At 40.3% G+C, this 14,572-nt stretch overlaps 1 protein-coding gene across 5 annotated transcripts in view; it reads left to right on the top strand.

Moving 5' to 3' along the window:
- Window positions 1-14,572, top strand: part of TBCK (TBC1 domain containing kinase) — a 180,116-nt gene that overhangs the window by 142,101 nt on the left and 23,443 nt on the right. For 4 of the 5 annotated variants that reach the window (XM_024206568.3, XM_024206570.3, XM_024206571.3 and 1 more), the window contains exon 24: window positions 7,451-7,626. In XM_024206568.3, coding sequence (XP_024062336.1) covers window positions 7,451-7,626 — 176 coding nt within the window. Of the gene's footprint in view, window positions 1-7,450; window positions 7,627-9,145; window positions 9,186-14,572 lie in introns of those variants that run through there. The other variant, XM_024206572.1, reaches the window with a different exon arrangement.

The raw sequence follows: 14,572 nt of genomic DNA, 5'->3' as shown, positions 1-14,572 counted from the left end.
GTACAGCACCTAGTACAGTGGGGCCCTAACTTGTTTGAAGCCTGTTACATTTAGGTGTAAAGCATTGTGCATGGTAAGAGAGCCTTCTTTGGTTTTGTATATGTTAAATGAGAGGGGGACAACTGGTATGGTCAGTGACATCTTTGTAGTAAGAGTCGTCATTGGTCTGCAACAGTCTTTTCCAGTTTACAATATATTTGTAGTTGCTTGTAGTCTTCTGCTTTCTTGTTTCCTGGGTGAAATAATAAGCAATTATCAGATCAAGCTCTAGGAAATCTACTTGGCTAAAAACATGTTATAAGCTTATCTCAACTTTAAAAGTCATTGTCTCTCATTTCTGAACATAGACACATACCATAGGTATGACACAGATAAACAGATCGTGTAGAATGCCACCTTCAGCAGAACACGCGGTTCCTAAGGCATTTGAAAATTTGCAAAAAATCATACTTGGTCCTTTGCTTACATTGAAATTGATTTAATTCAGGGGTTCTCAAACTTCATTGCCTCATGTCCCCCTTCTAACAACAAAAATTACTATACAACCCTGGGAGGGGAGGAGCGAAGCCTGAGCCCTGCCACCTTGGGGGTGTGGGGGCAAAGCCAAAACCCGAACCCCGCCCCAAAGCCTATAACCTGAGCCTCACCATCCAGAGCTGAAGCCCTCAGGCTTCCGCTTTGGCCCCGTGCAGTGGGGCTTCGGCCCTGGACCACAGCAAGTCTAACGCCAGCCCTGGCGACCCCATTAAAAAGGGTCGCAACCCACTTTGAAGCCCTGACCCACAGGTTGAGAACCGCTGATTTAATTCAATGCTGAAATACTTCTGTTTAAAAAAGACTTTTTTTTAATGTGATGAGGAATGCCAAGTTCATTTAAAAACAAAAAGCAAAAAAACCTGCAGCCCACCTTAAGCCATTCTGTCTCCTGGACCAAAACTCAGCTAAATGCAAGAGCTATTATCAGATGGAACTGCTAAGTGCAGGTCCTGCAGAATCAGAAACACTTAATTTCTTTTCCATAAAGGTGTATCTGCATGTGAAAGCCAGGATGAAATGCCAATCAGAAATTACAGCTTAATGGAAAATGAGATGGAAGCTCTGATTGTGTGGCTTACCGGTACTAGAGCTCTTTAATCTTTCTGAAGCTCAGCTTCTAATTTCAGAATATTTATGTAGCTTTAATTCCTAATATTAAAAACATTAAAATTCCTAATGCCTCCTTTGTATTAAGAGCAGTAAATGCATATAGCTTAGTAATTCCCAGTCCTGTTTAAAAGTTAATGGGGTGAGAAGAACAAGTGCTCTAATTTAAAGGATTTAGGGGGTAGTCAAGGAAACACATGGGGTGAGAGTAGACTTCTAATGCCAGCTCATATAAATCTTTTTTCTAAATTGTGCTGTCGGTTAAGCAACCTTCCCTGGTGAACAACTTCTTATAGCTGAGCTTTCTAAAATAAGATTCCGCACTGACGTTAGGATACGGGAAAATAAAAGTTCAGGAATTTTACTACAGTGTAACTAGGAGCAGATTTGAAAGCACTTTTAAAGAAAAGGGCAGGAGAAACAGTGACTTGCAAGTGTTTCCCAGCTCAGGCAGTGAGGTCACTACCAAGAACAGTGAGTGGAACGCTGTTATAAAAGCTCTCTCTCTCTAACTACAGTCTTTCATTTTTCTGAGCAACAGTGTTTGATTCATCCCTATATTTTCATTACAGTTTTCTGTCTGCTAGTTTTGACCTTTAAACCCATCTTTTAAAATAACTATAAACCACAACTGTGTGTGTCCGCATGTGAGGCTTTTTAATGCATACCCTGATATTGCTCACAGACTACGGATCCTTAATTTTACTTTCCATTATTTAGAAAAAAAGTTTTTCAGTGAATTTTTCTCTGTATACAGTATGGAAAACCCTAAATAGGTCATATCAGAAGGATAACAGAAGAGAGTAAGTTATAAATGCCTCCTCCTATTTTTTCTCCTAGGTGTCCTGGTCAATTGGACCCCTTCTTTTTTTTACACCTGTCAGCCAATGAGCCTTACTGCCTTTAGAGCTGCCTTGTAGCCTAGTGGCTTCTTTCAGCTCTCACTTTCTATTGTTTTTTTTTTACGTAGGCATTGATTCAGCAAGTACATGATTTAACTTTAAGTATGTAAGTAGTCGCAAGGACCTCCATGGGACTATTTGCAGCTTAACATTAGACAAGTGCTTAAGTACCTGGCTGAATCAGGCTCTTAATTGGGAGCTGTTTTATATTCACAGCTTGGTGGGTTTTTTAAATGAATTTAAAATGGACAGTGGCCACAAATGCTGCTGAGAGGACAAGTAATCTTTTTGGAGGCTTATTTTCAAATGGCCTCTCTCTCTCCCCTCCTCTCCCGCTCAGCTGGAAACTGGTGCCTAGCTATGACACCACCAAAAGGCCTAAGCAAGGGATGAGGCATGTCACTGAGTACAGTTAAGAATTCTGTCCAAAAGTCTAGCCGTCAGCTTAAGCTAAAAGTGGCTATAGCAGAGCTCTTAATCTTCCTCAAAGACCTCCACTGCACCTTCTTTCTCAATCACTGTGGACAGCACCACCATCCTGCCTGTCACTCTGGCCCATAATGTGGGCATCATCTTCGACTCAGGTATCCAAGTCCTCATATCCAGGCTATGTCTAAATCTTGAAGATTCTTTCTGCATCACATAGGGTTTGTCTAAACAGCAAATTAGCGCATGGCAAATCTACAGTACTCCAGCATGTGTGCACTAACTGTCCATGCGGATCTTGCTGCTGCGCCCTGAAAGTTCCCCAGTATGATTTGCATACTGCTGTTTCAAACTTTAGGGCACAGTAGCAGAATCTACATGGACAGTTAGCGTGCAGCATGTAAGTGCACTGCAGATTTACGCCACAGCTTGCCTCACACTTATGCTTCGTTTAGACATGCCCTTAAACTGTAAGCACTTTGGAGCAGGAACCGTCTTTTTGTTCTGTTTGTATGGAGCCGAGCATGTGGATCTTGGCCCCTGAGTAGGGCTGGTAGGCATTATGGTAATACAAATAAATGATGATAATAAACAGGTGGAGCTCTAGCTAATACCAAATATCACTGCTGTCACAGCAGATTGTGGAAGACGTGAAACTATATTTAGCGTGCAGAAAAGTGTATAAAGATTTTACAAGCTCTCCTGAAACCACTGAATATGTACTGAACACAGCTCAGTCATGCTTCCACTGCTGCTACCCATGCTACTGTGGCTACAATGCTATTTATACTCCTGGTACTCAATGAGTGCTAGCACAAGTATGTGTATGTGAGCAGGGATATTGCATCCCTAGCTCATAGTGTAGGCACAGTCTTACTTATGGAGCACTTGTTTCCTATTTACCCGTTGGGGATAATGTAGAATTTTGATGATTATGACTTCTATTATACAAGCATAGGAAATACCAGATTTAAGGTTGCCTGTTCAACCTTAATTCTTACCCTGTGTGCATCGGTCCTGTGCACTGAATTAGGCAGGTATCCTGAGGGGGGAGGGGGGAATAGTATGTAGTCATATAATTAAAAACTGTCCTAATGCGAAGGTACATGGTGGCTGAATTAAGGTTACAATACTCTTTTACTCTTGAGAATTCTGTTGTACTTAAATTAACAGTATATTATCTAGAAACTCAGGGGTGTCTTTTTGTTATAAATTGTCCTTTATTATTTTCACTGGGGTAAAAAAAATCCTGCATGCTGAGTATATCTCATAATAGAGACCACAGATTTCTAAGTTATTGTGTTCTGAAGACTATAACAGACTGACCAGAAAAACCAGTTTGGTAAGTTAGTATGTTCTTTTTAGTCCAGTAGATGCTGTCTATAATTATGAATACCTTTTGATTGCCTGATCATAGCAAAGGTAAGTGTAACTGTACATAGGCTGGCTAAGGACTATTTTTGGAGGTATACTTTACCACACCACTACAACATCCCTTTGTTGTATAACTTCATTTTGCCTTTACTGTTTCTCCAGCACATTAATGTAATTCTTTTCCTAGTTAGCAGCAAAACTGTAGAGAAGATAATAAACTATATTTTGAGTGGGAAATTAATAATACGGTAGAACCTCCGAGTTACAGACACCTCTGGAATGGAGGTTGTCCATAACTCTGAAATGTTCGTAAATCCGAACAAAGCGCAGTTTGGGCTCCAGCAGCTGACACTCCAGGCCAGGCTCCAGCAGCAGCTCTGCTCCCTCCTCAGCACTGGCAGCTTCCTTGCAGGCAGCTTCTTTTGGACTGAGTTTGTACCTTGTCCCCTTCCCGGCCGGAGGGAGGGGATAAAAACAGCCCATCCCCTTCTTGACCGGCGGGGGGAGTAAAAAACGTGCATCCTTCTCCCGGCCGGTGGGGTGGGTGTGTGAAAGCAGCACAGACCCCAGCGCTGCTCCTGCTCTGCCAACTCCAGCTGCCTGGGGCTGGCAGCCCCAATGTCATCACCTCCTAGCTGTAAGTAGCTGCCCCGTACGTAGGGACATGCAGCCCAGATGTGCCTACTTTTAAGATGCAATACAGGCACAGTACAGTACAGTATTTGCTTTTTCTTTCTTTCTTTGGTCCCCACTGCTCCCTAATTGGTTACTTCCGGTTTCACATGGTGTCCGGTTGTAACTCTGGTGTTCGTATCTTTGAGGTTCTGCTGAATCAATATAAGCTAGCACATGTTTACAGCACACTGCTGAAGTAAGGGTTAGTGCTAGCAGTAATTACTTGAGTTAATTAATACCAGACCTGATCACTCATTTTTCATTGCATTGTTGTTGTTTGGGGGTTTTTTTTGCTGGAAAATGTTGATTCATCAGAACTGAAACTGTTTGCAAAACAGTTAATTGGTTTTGACAAATCTGACCTGAAATTTTTGGGGGTAATAAGCTTAATTTTTCTGAATTTAATTTTTCTGAGTTTTTATTTTGAAGTTTATTAAATTTAGACTTAAAGCTTAAAAAAAGGAAGAAGATCAAAACCAAAATGAAATGTTTAGAAATTGTTTTGATTGACCCAGAGCAAATTTTTTTTCAGATTTTTGATTTGCAAAAATTGTCAAGATTTTGACTTTTCATCCCAATTTGAGATGGGAAAATGTTTTGATATCTTGAAAATGTTCATGGGACAGGAAAACCATCTTCTCCTCAGCTCTATTTAATACTCTGATTAAAGTGCCTCAATGTCTCCTGTTTGCTAACACACCTGTTCCCTTATGTGTTTGTTTCCTCATTGATAAGTACAAATTGCAAAGCAAATGATAAGCTAGGTACTGAATCAGTATCAACATACCCATACATATATACAAGAGATTAGATGGCAAAGATAATTCTATGAACTATGGTTCTGTTTTTCTCTAAGCATAAAATTCAGCCCCTGATACTCTTAGAATAATCCTGCTTTTAAACAGCACTTTATATATTTAACTCTTAAAATCAATGCAGTAACGTTCACCAGTAATGTAGGAACAATTTTTAGATTTTTAATTTTTCTATTTTGTATTTTACATCTGGGCTGTATTTACTGTTTGATGTGCATATAATGTCCAGTAATGTTAATGGGAGTAATATCTGCATTGGGGAGAAGTGGCCCCAGCACCTTTGTTGTGTATGGAAGAATTGCAAAGCACGCATTTGGATTTTCTAAACAAAATAGCTACCTTTTAATTAACACAGAAAAAGTATTCCACCAGTAACAGTCACCAAAACAGTAGTCTAAACAGCTTCCAGAAGATGCTCACTCTAGCAGTTCCCAGCTATCCTGCACAGATTTGTCTCCAGACAAGCTGGAATAATTCACTGGAAACAGCTGAACACTCAGAAGTTATAAAATTTCGCCTATGTTTGACCTCAAACACAGTAGGAGCACAACAGTTGCATAGGGACAAATTCAGCCCTGGTGTATGCAAGAAAAGCTCCATTGGAGTCACATACAGCAGGGCTACATTTTGGCACAATGGAGCTGAATTTAGCCTTTGTGCATACGTGACTGACTTCATTAACTCTTTACTGCTAGGTTAAAATATTATACAAATCATATACCTGTAAATGCCATTACTAGGCAATGAGACAAGCAGACAAAGTGGTGATAGGTACATGCTACTTCTGCAGACTACAGTAAAACACAACGCAGTGGTGCATTGAAGCCTCTGAACCACATGTCCTGTGCTGGATTTTCTAAATGTAGAAAAAATTAATGTTTGCTTTGGTATGGGTGCTTTGAAAAGTTAAAGCTGGTAACATATGAAGCTGAAGTATTGAGACTTCCCCATAGAGAAGGAAAGGCTTTTGGGCAAATAATAGAGTATTTCTGTGGCACCACAATAAATTAGCTGAGTGTTCCCAAATAATTTTTATAAAGCTTAGCTCATCCAGAAACAATACCAAGTGACTTAGGTGACCAAAAATATGATTCAATGGAGGAATAATAAATAGTGAAAGGGCACAGGGAGAGATTCTGTGCTGCACTTCATAGATGCAGGACAGAACTCACAGATCAGTGGAGGTTAAGGTAGCTCTAAGTCATCTTTGCATCCTCTTGACCCTGGGCTACTCTGGGGACTGGAGTAGCCTCTGGCGTAATTTAGACAGCTCCATGGAACAGTCTAAATTATGGTGAGTTTCCCAGTTGACCTATGGGCCCTACTGCTGCCCAAAATCTCCTCCCCACTCACTTCACATTCATCCCATTCCTGACATGTCCTCTACATGAGGGCTTTCAAGGGGATCCTCGAAGGACAACTTGTGGCAGTCTACATCAGTTCTTGAACTGGGGAAGTCCTCCTCTGGAGCAATCCAAGGCTTTTAGGGCCCCTTTACCTTGCATAAAGTGGCTGGAGTGAAGGAGGATCTTATCGGTAGTGAACACTTCATGAACCAAGAACAGGCTAAAATTTGTTTTCACAAGCTATTCCTCAAACAATTACAAATGACATGTTCATAAAAATCTATTTATGGATAATTTTCAAACAGAAAATAGAGCTAAGTTTTTCAGATAAACTATCCACAATGAATAATTTGAAAAGTTCTAGATGTAGTGCTATATGGCTTATCTCAAACTTTTCTGTAGTTACAAGAAAGGAATGTTTCTATGCAAAACTTCACTTTTATATTTAGGATGATCATATGAAGCAGAAGTTGCAATGAATGCTGGATAATGCCTAAACAGTTAAGTGAGAAACTAGGTAGGTGAGGTTATATCTTTTATTGGAGAAGCTTTCATTAATGAAAGAGACAAGCTTTTGAGCTTGTACAGAGATTTTCTTCAGGTCTGTGTAAACTCAAAAGCTCATCTCTTTCACCAACAGAAGTTGGAGCAATAAAAGATATTAACCTCACCTACTCTGTCTCTCTAACAACCAGGGGCTAACAGCTACAATAACACTGCAAATAAATAGTTACATCATTTTAAAGATTTTATTTTTCTCTATTTAAAGTCTAGGGACTCTATCCAGTTGAATGACCTGAAGGCGGAAGTGTCGCCACGGATTTCAGCAGAAGATCTGATTGACTTGTGTGAGCTGACGGGACCTAGTCACTTCAAAACGCCTACAAAGAAAACCAAATCTAGCAAGCCAAAACTGCTTGTAGTTGACATCCGTAATAGCGAAGAGTATCCTTCATATTGGCTGATTCACCACTACTCCTGCCTATTTTAATTGAGCATGATAAATAATGTAAATAGCGCTACAGATATGCAGCAGAGAGTCTTAAGGTAGGGTTGATAGTGGAAACTTTCTCTGTGGAAAAGAGGGCAAAGAAGTTTCCCTATAAGTTAGTCTCTCTCTTGCTCCTCAGGCTGGATCCTCAATCCCAATGAGATCACTTTGTGCCACTGGAGCAGCACACAGTGACGTTAAAGCTGCCAGCAGCACCTGAGGATTCGCCTGACATGATGGAATCTTGGACTGGAGTAAAGCTGACATAGCTGGTTTTACGCCAGTAGCTCTCTGCTCCACTCGTTCCCCTCCACTGGTGCAATGGGTGTGTCAGGAGAGGGGATGAGCTTTTGGGGGCTAGAGGGGAAGCGGAAGGGTTGGTATATGATGTGTTCCGCCAATCCCCACCTAGAAAAAAATTCCTAAGGAGAGTATTGTAATTGGCATGACTTAAAGTTGCCCCGTGGCTGCTCTAACTTATGCAGGGAGGCTTGTTCAGCTACCCAGCTGACTCGCGATCAGGGAAGACATAAAGGCAGCCTACAGCCACCTTTTTCTCAGTGCAGCTCCGGATTGTACCCAATATATTTTTCATTACATCCTTCAAACATGGCTTTTAATTTAACATATACAACTTTGAGGATTTTTTTGTTTGGCTTCTTTATTTTTATTTTTTTTCAATTATGTGATTCTTTCAGCAAGGAGCATATCTCTGTCAGCAGTCTCCATCTAAAAGTGGGATAGATCACAACACATTATTAGGTGAGTCTCTTAATGTCCTAGGCAGCATTTTAAAGTATAGTTATTTATTTGTAATTACTTATTTACCACTTTATAAAAAGTTCCTTTCATAACAGTAAAGCTGGTGCAGATTATTGCTTTTGAAGGATATGTACCTAATTTTTCTAGGTAACAGGCTGTAATGGCTCACTTAAAGGGTCAGGTCCCAAGTTCCTGCTTCTGTACACCAGCAAACAGATCACAGTAACGTGGCGTGTCACAAAATGTTAGTGCAAATTTTATTGCAGTTTAGACATTCACAGAATTAATACATATTGCAAGTATATATTCTGTACTATGCAAAATGTACCATGCTGTATGCATCTGAGAAAAGAGCTGTGAATTCTAAACTATAGAATACCTATATAAGCTTTCTTTTAAGAAAGTATGGTGATCTAGAAGAGTAGGATTGCTAGAAAGTGTCCCATGTTTATTTTTCTTTAAACAAAGTTTCCATTCAGTAATGGATCAGTATTAACTATTTAGGGTTCAGATATGACTTGGATGATTTTTACACTGAGCTAACGTAGGTATCAAATATCTTAATCTTTTTAAATCTTTGTTACTGGCTTTTTCAGGAGTTTACAGCTTGATAAATCCTTTCTTTTAAGGGGAATGGTAAACTTAGGAAGAAGCAGTGATTAAAGTATTTTCCTCAATGTTTAATATTTGACACTGTTTACTGCAAAACAGAGCATGGTAGAATTGGGAGACTATTCCAAATCGTAACTGGAAAGATGCCAAAACTTGAACGCTCAACATGATCTGCTGTCTAGATAAAATAAAGAGGATCAAAGCATGGAAGTGTAATTTTTTCCTTGTGTTTATTAATTTCATGCATCAGTTGAGTTTCAAGTTAGTCACAGGCTCAGGTATCTGAATCATTTGACTCATCATTGTCTGGACTTCAGTGACTTTTTTCCCTCACAGAATTAAGGTTAATTTTTAAGCTATATTCATAGTAAGGGTCAAAGTAGGAAAGACTTCTAATTTGGTCCTCTTTTCTATCTACCATGTTATTTAGAAGGCCAGCAGAAACTTGAGCTATTATACAGGAAATAGACTCTTTATCATAAAGAATGTAGCTATTATTCTCATAATAAATCCTCATCAGAATTTCACTAAGTAGTTCTCTTATTAGCAGGCTCACCATTCCGAGATCCTGGACTGTCTTTCTGGTCAGTCTGAGGCATATTAATGGGTGGTTCCTTGTGGGAAGCTACGGTTATTCATGCTGTACCTATTTTGTGGATAAATAGCAGACAGTCTCCAGGGTTGTAAGAAGTGAGGAGTCTCCTTGCTGAAAAGTGAGCTTGTACTGGTAATAAAATAATCCATTGAGTTAGTTGACCTGTTATCTGGGAATGTCCCAATATCTCCCAGAGAATATACTATACATAAGAAGTTGACGACTGTCAGATATTCTGAACATGTAGGTGAAATCCTAAGAAGAATGCATCACCTATGCTATTGTATATCCACTCAGGGATGGGAGGTACTCAGCCTTCAAACATTTTCATCTCAATGCAAAAAAGTCTGTATAGTATCACTGTATTTCCTGTTATATATATTACCTATCTTCAGAAAAATGCTATACCGCTTTGTGAGTTTTATAAGAGAATATCTCAATATGCACAATTATAAGAGAATCATTTTGTAATTTATTTTAATATTTCACTCATATGATGCCCTTTCATACACAACTTTATTGTTTTACAAGAAAGAGAGAGCAGAATAGCTTTTATTGTGATTTGGTGGGAAACAGAGGACTTTCAACAGGTTTCTTGTTCATGACATTTTTTAAACGGTGTCCAGCATAACTTCACTATAAGGCTGTCCTTGGATACTAAGGAATTGCTATATTGTAATGAAGTACATATTGCGAGCATAAGATCTAGTGACCCCTTTCTTCCAAGAGAAAACTTTGTAATGAAAAGGTAATGTACTCCGAGCATTTTCTATTGCAGTAGAAAGCCAGCAGTTCTGTCGTAGCCTCATTTCATTAAACATGTTAGCAGAAATACTGGCAGTGTTCCATTCCTTTTATGAAGGTCCTAGCTAAGTACTTTATGGTCTTTCAGTCTTTCACAAAATCTCTGCCTTTGTAATCAGCTAAGGACTGGAATGGTTAAGATGGTCACTTAAGATTAGAAAGAATACAAACCACAAGAAAAAACAGTCTGCATAGTTAGATACCAATGTCATTACTCTAAGTAAATGTATTTTATTCTATTTAAAGGTTAGGTCAGTTGTTTCATTGAGCAGCTTAGCATACTCAATATGGGCAAAGTCATGTTCTATCTAAAAGAACTGTCCTATTTTTAAACTTTTATCTTACTTAGTACTATTTACAATGGAGCTGTGAATAAGAACTGTTTGTACAGTTTGTGGTGGGGGCGAGATTCTTCCTTCCTTTATTAGACATGAATAAACGACAGTAATTAGTGATATTGGGTTCTCGCTCTTATTAATCTTTCAAACGTTTTTTTTGTTATGCTTTCCCATCATGCAACAGCGATAGTCATCAAACTGGAACTGTTCACACTAATCACATTTAAGAAAGGCATGCTAGTATTAATCTTAAAAGATTAACTCTTAGCTCCTTCCAATGCGACTTCTTGTAATTAATGCCTGCAGTCTACTAGCCCTCTACGAGTACTGCCATAAATAGTGACTAATCTCCATACTTGGAACTGGTATGCTTTTGAAGCAAATTCTACTTTTACTTCCCTGCTCCCCCAAACCTACTCCTGTACCCTAGGAAAAAAAAGATGTCTGTCATGCTCACATGCACAGTCATTTCTGTTATAAATTTTCTGATAATTTTATTCAAACTAGTTGAAGAAGGGCCCAGTGTTGTGTTTTTTCTCTTAATTGGTACCCAAAAGATTTCACACAGGTTTTCATGTTCATTAATTGTTCATAAAATCTTATTAGACTTTCGTACCTTGGGAGTAGGACATTTAGGTCTGGATATATAAAAGGAGTTTGTTGTTGTGACTTTGGAGCAGGAGGACTGGATTATGGGTGTCCTACATCCTGGGTGAAAGCTCTAACCACCAGGCTCTAAAGTCATTGCTGGGGTTTCGCTCTCTGGACCAAATAACTCTTGGATTATTTATCCAAAGTGGAACAGCTTTAAGAGAAGAGATTGAGAGAGAGACAGAACACAGCATGATGTTGGCCTTCATGATGGAAGATGATGCTGATGACAGTATTATGGCTTATGAGTACTGTACAGTTGTGGCTAAACAGACCAATGCGCAAGTGGCAGTCCTTTCCACATGAAGTGCATAGCTTGATGCCGAGGAAGGGATTACAGTCTGTGCCTGCTGAATCTGCCACTGTTTACAACTCGGCCTCTGTGCCTCAACATCCATACGACAGTTTACCTCGTATAGGGTAACCCCATCATTGACTACTGTTTGCCAGTGTGGTCTGTCAGTTGCTGATGACTCACAGCTGTTAGTCTCAATGTCACACTGTTTCAAGTTATGCTTCAGTGTGTCTTTTGAAGCATTTCTTTTGGCCACCTCCTATGTGATTGCCCACTCTCCGTTTGCCATATAGCAACTGCTTTGACTTTCTGGTGTCGTCCATCCTCAGCACATGACCAGCCCAGCATAACTGTGTTGTGATAAGCCTGACTTCAATCCCTGTGGAGTAACTACATTCTAGAACTTCATTATTGGTAACTTTATCCTGCCATTTGATGCAGAGTCTGGAATGCAGATGTTGTAAATGGAATTTATCTAGAAACTTAATATGATGCCTGTAGCGGGTCCAGGTCTCACACCCATACAATAAGTTGGACAGCACAACTGATTTATAGACTTGGTTTGAAGTTTAATACCATGTTGCCACCAAACTCTTCCTGATAGTCAGCCAAATGATGACCTGGTTTTGTTGATATGATTGGTCAGTTCCTTGTCTATACTAACATAAATCTACAATATACTACTATGATAGTAAAAGTCTGTAACAACATTTAGCAGTGTTTCTGATGGTGACTTTTTGATTTCATGTGGAGTTTCCCTGGTGCAGGTTGATACATGGCCTCTGTCTTTTTCAGAATATCAGCCTGTATCTTTTTGCACACTTTGCAGATCCATTCATATTCAATTGTGTCTAGAGCACAGTCATTGACACACAGCAGCTCATGAACAACTGCCCGAAGACCTTCGTGGAAGATTGCAGCCTGTTCCAGAGAATTGGAAACATATCCTGATACCAGCATTCAGGGCTCTTGTAGCATAATCAAGCATTGCTGTATAGAAGATAATAAACAAGAGTGGACCAATTATGCAGCCTGCTTAAAACCTTTAGTGACAGGAAATGGGTCAGACAGAACACCATCTACACAGACTTTTCCGAGCATTCCATCATGAAATAGCCTTAGAATGTTGGTGAATTTTTCTGGACAACCAAACTTATGTAATAATTGCCAAACCCACATCTATTGATGGTGTCAGATACTTCAGCCAGTTCAATAAAGACAGTGTAAAGGTCAGGTTGCTGTTCTCTGCATTTCTCCTCCATCTCATGGGCTACAAATATCTTGTCTTCCATTTCGTCTGTGGGCCTAAAATCACATTGCAACTCCAGTAACACACATTTAGTGATTTTGCATAGCAGACAATCAAAGAGTGTTCTAGTCAGAACCTTTCCAGTGATGGAGAGTAATGAGATACCGTGATAGTTGCCATTGTCGGACTTTTCACCTTTCTTCTGTATATGGTGACAAAGTAGAGTCTTTGAAGTCTTACAGTAAATCTTCATTGCTCCATATATTGAGAAATAGTCCATGTGTTCACCTCAGCAGGATTAGCCGCCATATTTGAATATTTCTGTAGGAATGCCATCAGATCTGGGAACTCTGTAGTTCTTCATAGTACTGATAGCAGTGCTGACTTAGTCAAGGGATGGGGCTGCATCCATGTTGTCATTAAAAGGTGGCTGATCCATTGCTCTTATTGGTGCATCGTCCGTGATGTTGGACAGTGTGTTCAAAAGATGACTGAAATGCTTGCGCCACCTCTGAAGGATTTCTCCTTTATCAGACATCAGTGTTAGGCCATCTGCACTCTTCAAAGAGACTGTAATGCTGTATTGGACCATATGCATCGGTTGTAGCGGCATAGAAGTCTTTGGGCTCCCGAGGGTCAGCATAGCCCTGGATTTCATCTGCCTTGGCATTCCATCATTGATCTTGCATGTTTCTGAGCTGAGATTGGATATCACAACACAGATTCCTATATGTTAAAACTGTGCCTACAGGGATACAAAAATGTGATTATACATCTCATGTTTTTTAGTGAGTAGCTGTTGAATTATTGCGTCATTCTCATCAAACCGATCTCGATGACATTTTGCTCATCAAGGTGACGAGAGCGGCTTGATATATGGTATTGCATAATGTTGCCCAGTCACTGTATGTTAGCACTAGAACATCCCATAGCCCAATAGTTAAGGCATTCATTCACCTGAGAGGTAGAAGATCCTGATTGAAATCCCTTCTCCCCCTCAGATGAAGTGTGGACTTGAACCAGGTTTCTTCCACATCCCAGATGAGTAGCCTAATCACTGGACTAAAAGTTTTATGTGGGAGGTTCTCCTTTTTCTCCCCAGCTGTTTTTCATGAACTCACCTGAGAAGACTGATCTGGCAGGCATGCTCAGATTGTACACCTCTACCCCGATATAACGCGGTCCTCGGGAGCCAAAAATCTTACCGTGTTATAAGTGAAAACGTGTTATATCCAGAGGTGAAAGTAAGCCGGTATGCCGTGCTGGACTGGACTGGATTGACTTCCCCGGCAGTGATTTAAAGGCCCCAGGGCTCCAGCCGCTGTGGGGAGCCCCGGGCCTTTTAAATCACCGCCGGAGCTCTGGGAGTGGGGCTCGGGCAGTGCTTTAAAGGGCCCGGGGCTCCCCGCAGCGGCCGGAGCCTCTGGCCCTTTAAATCCCTGCCTGAGCCCGGCTGCCGGAGCCCCAGCGCTCTGGCAGCCAGACTCGGGCGGGGATTTAAAGGGCCCAGAGCTCCCCTTTAAATCTGTTCTACAATGGTTAAATTGTATCTCCTTTCTTTAATTACAACTCCAACACCCTATCCAATGCCCCC

Source organism: Terrapene carolina, unplaced genomic scaffold (assembly GCF_002925995.2).
Source record: "Terrapene carolina triunguis isolate 2854851 unplaced genomic scaffold, T_m_triunguis-2.0 Scaffold706, whole genome shotgun sequence".
In the NCBI taxonomy this organism is placed as follows: domain Eukaryota; kingdom Metazoa; phylum Chordata; order Testudines; family Emydidae; genus Terrapene; species Terrapene triunguis.
This window is presented reverse-complemented; position numbering and strand designations above follow the sequence as displayed.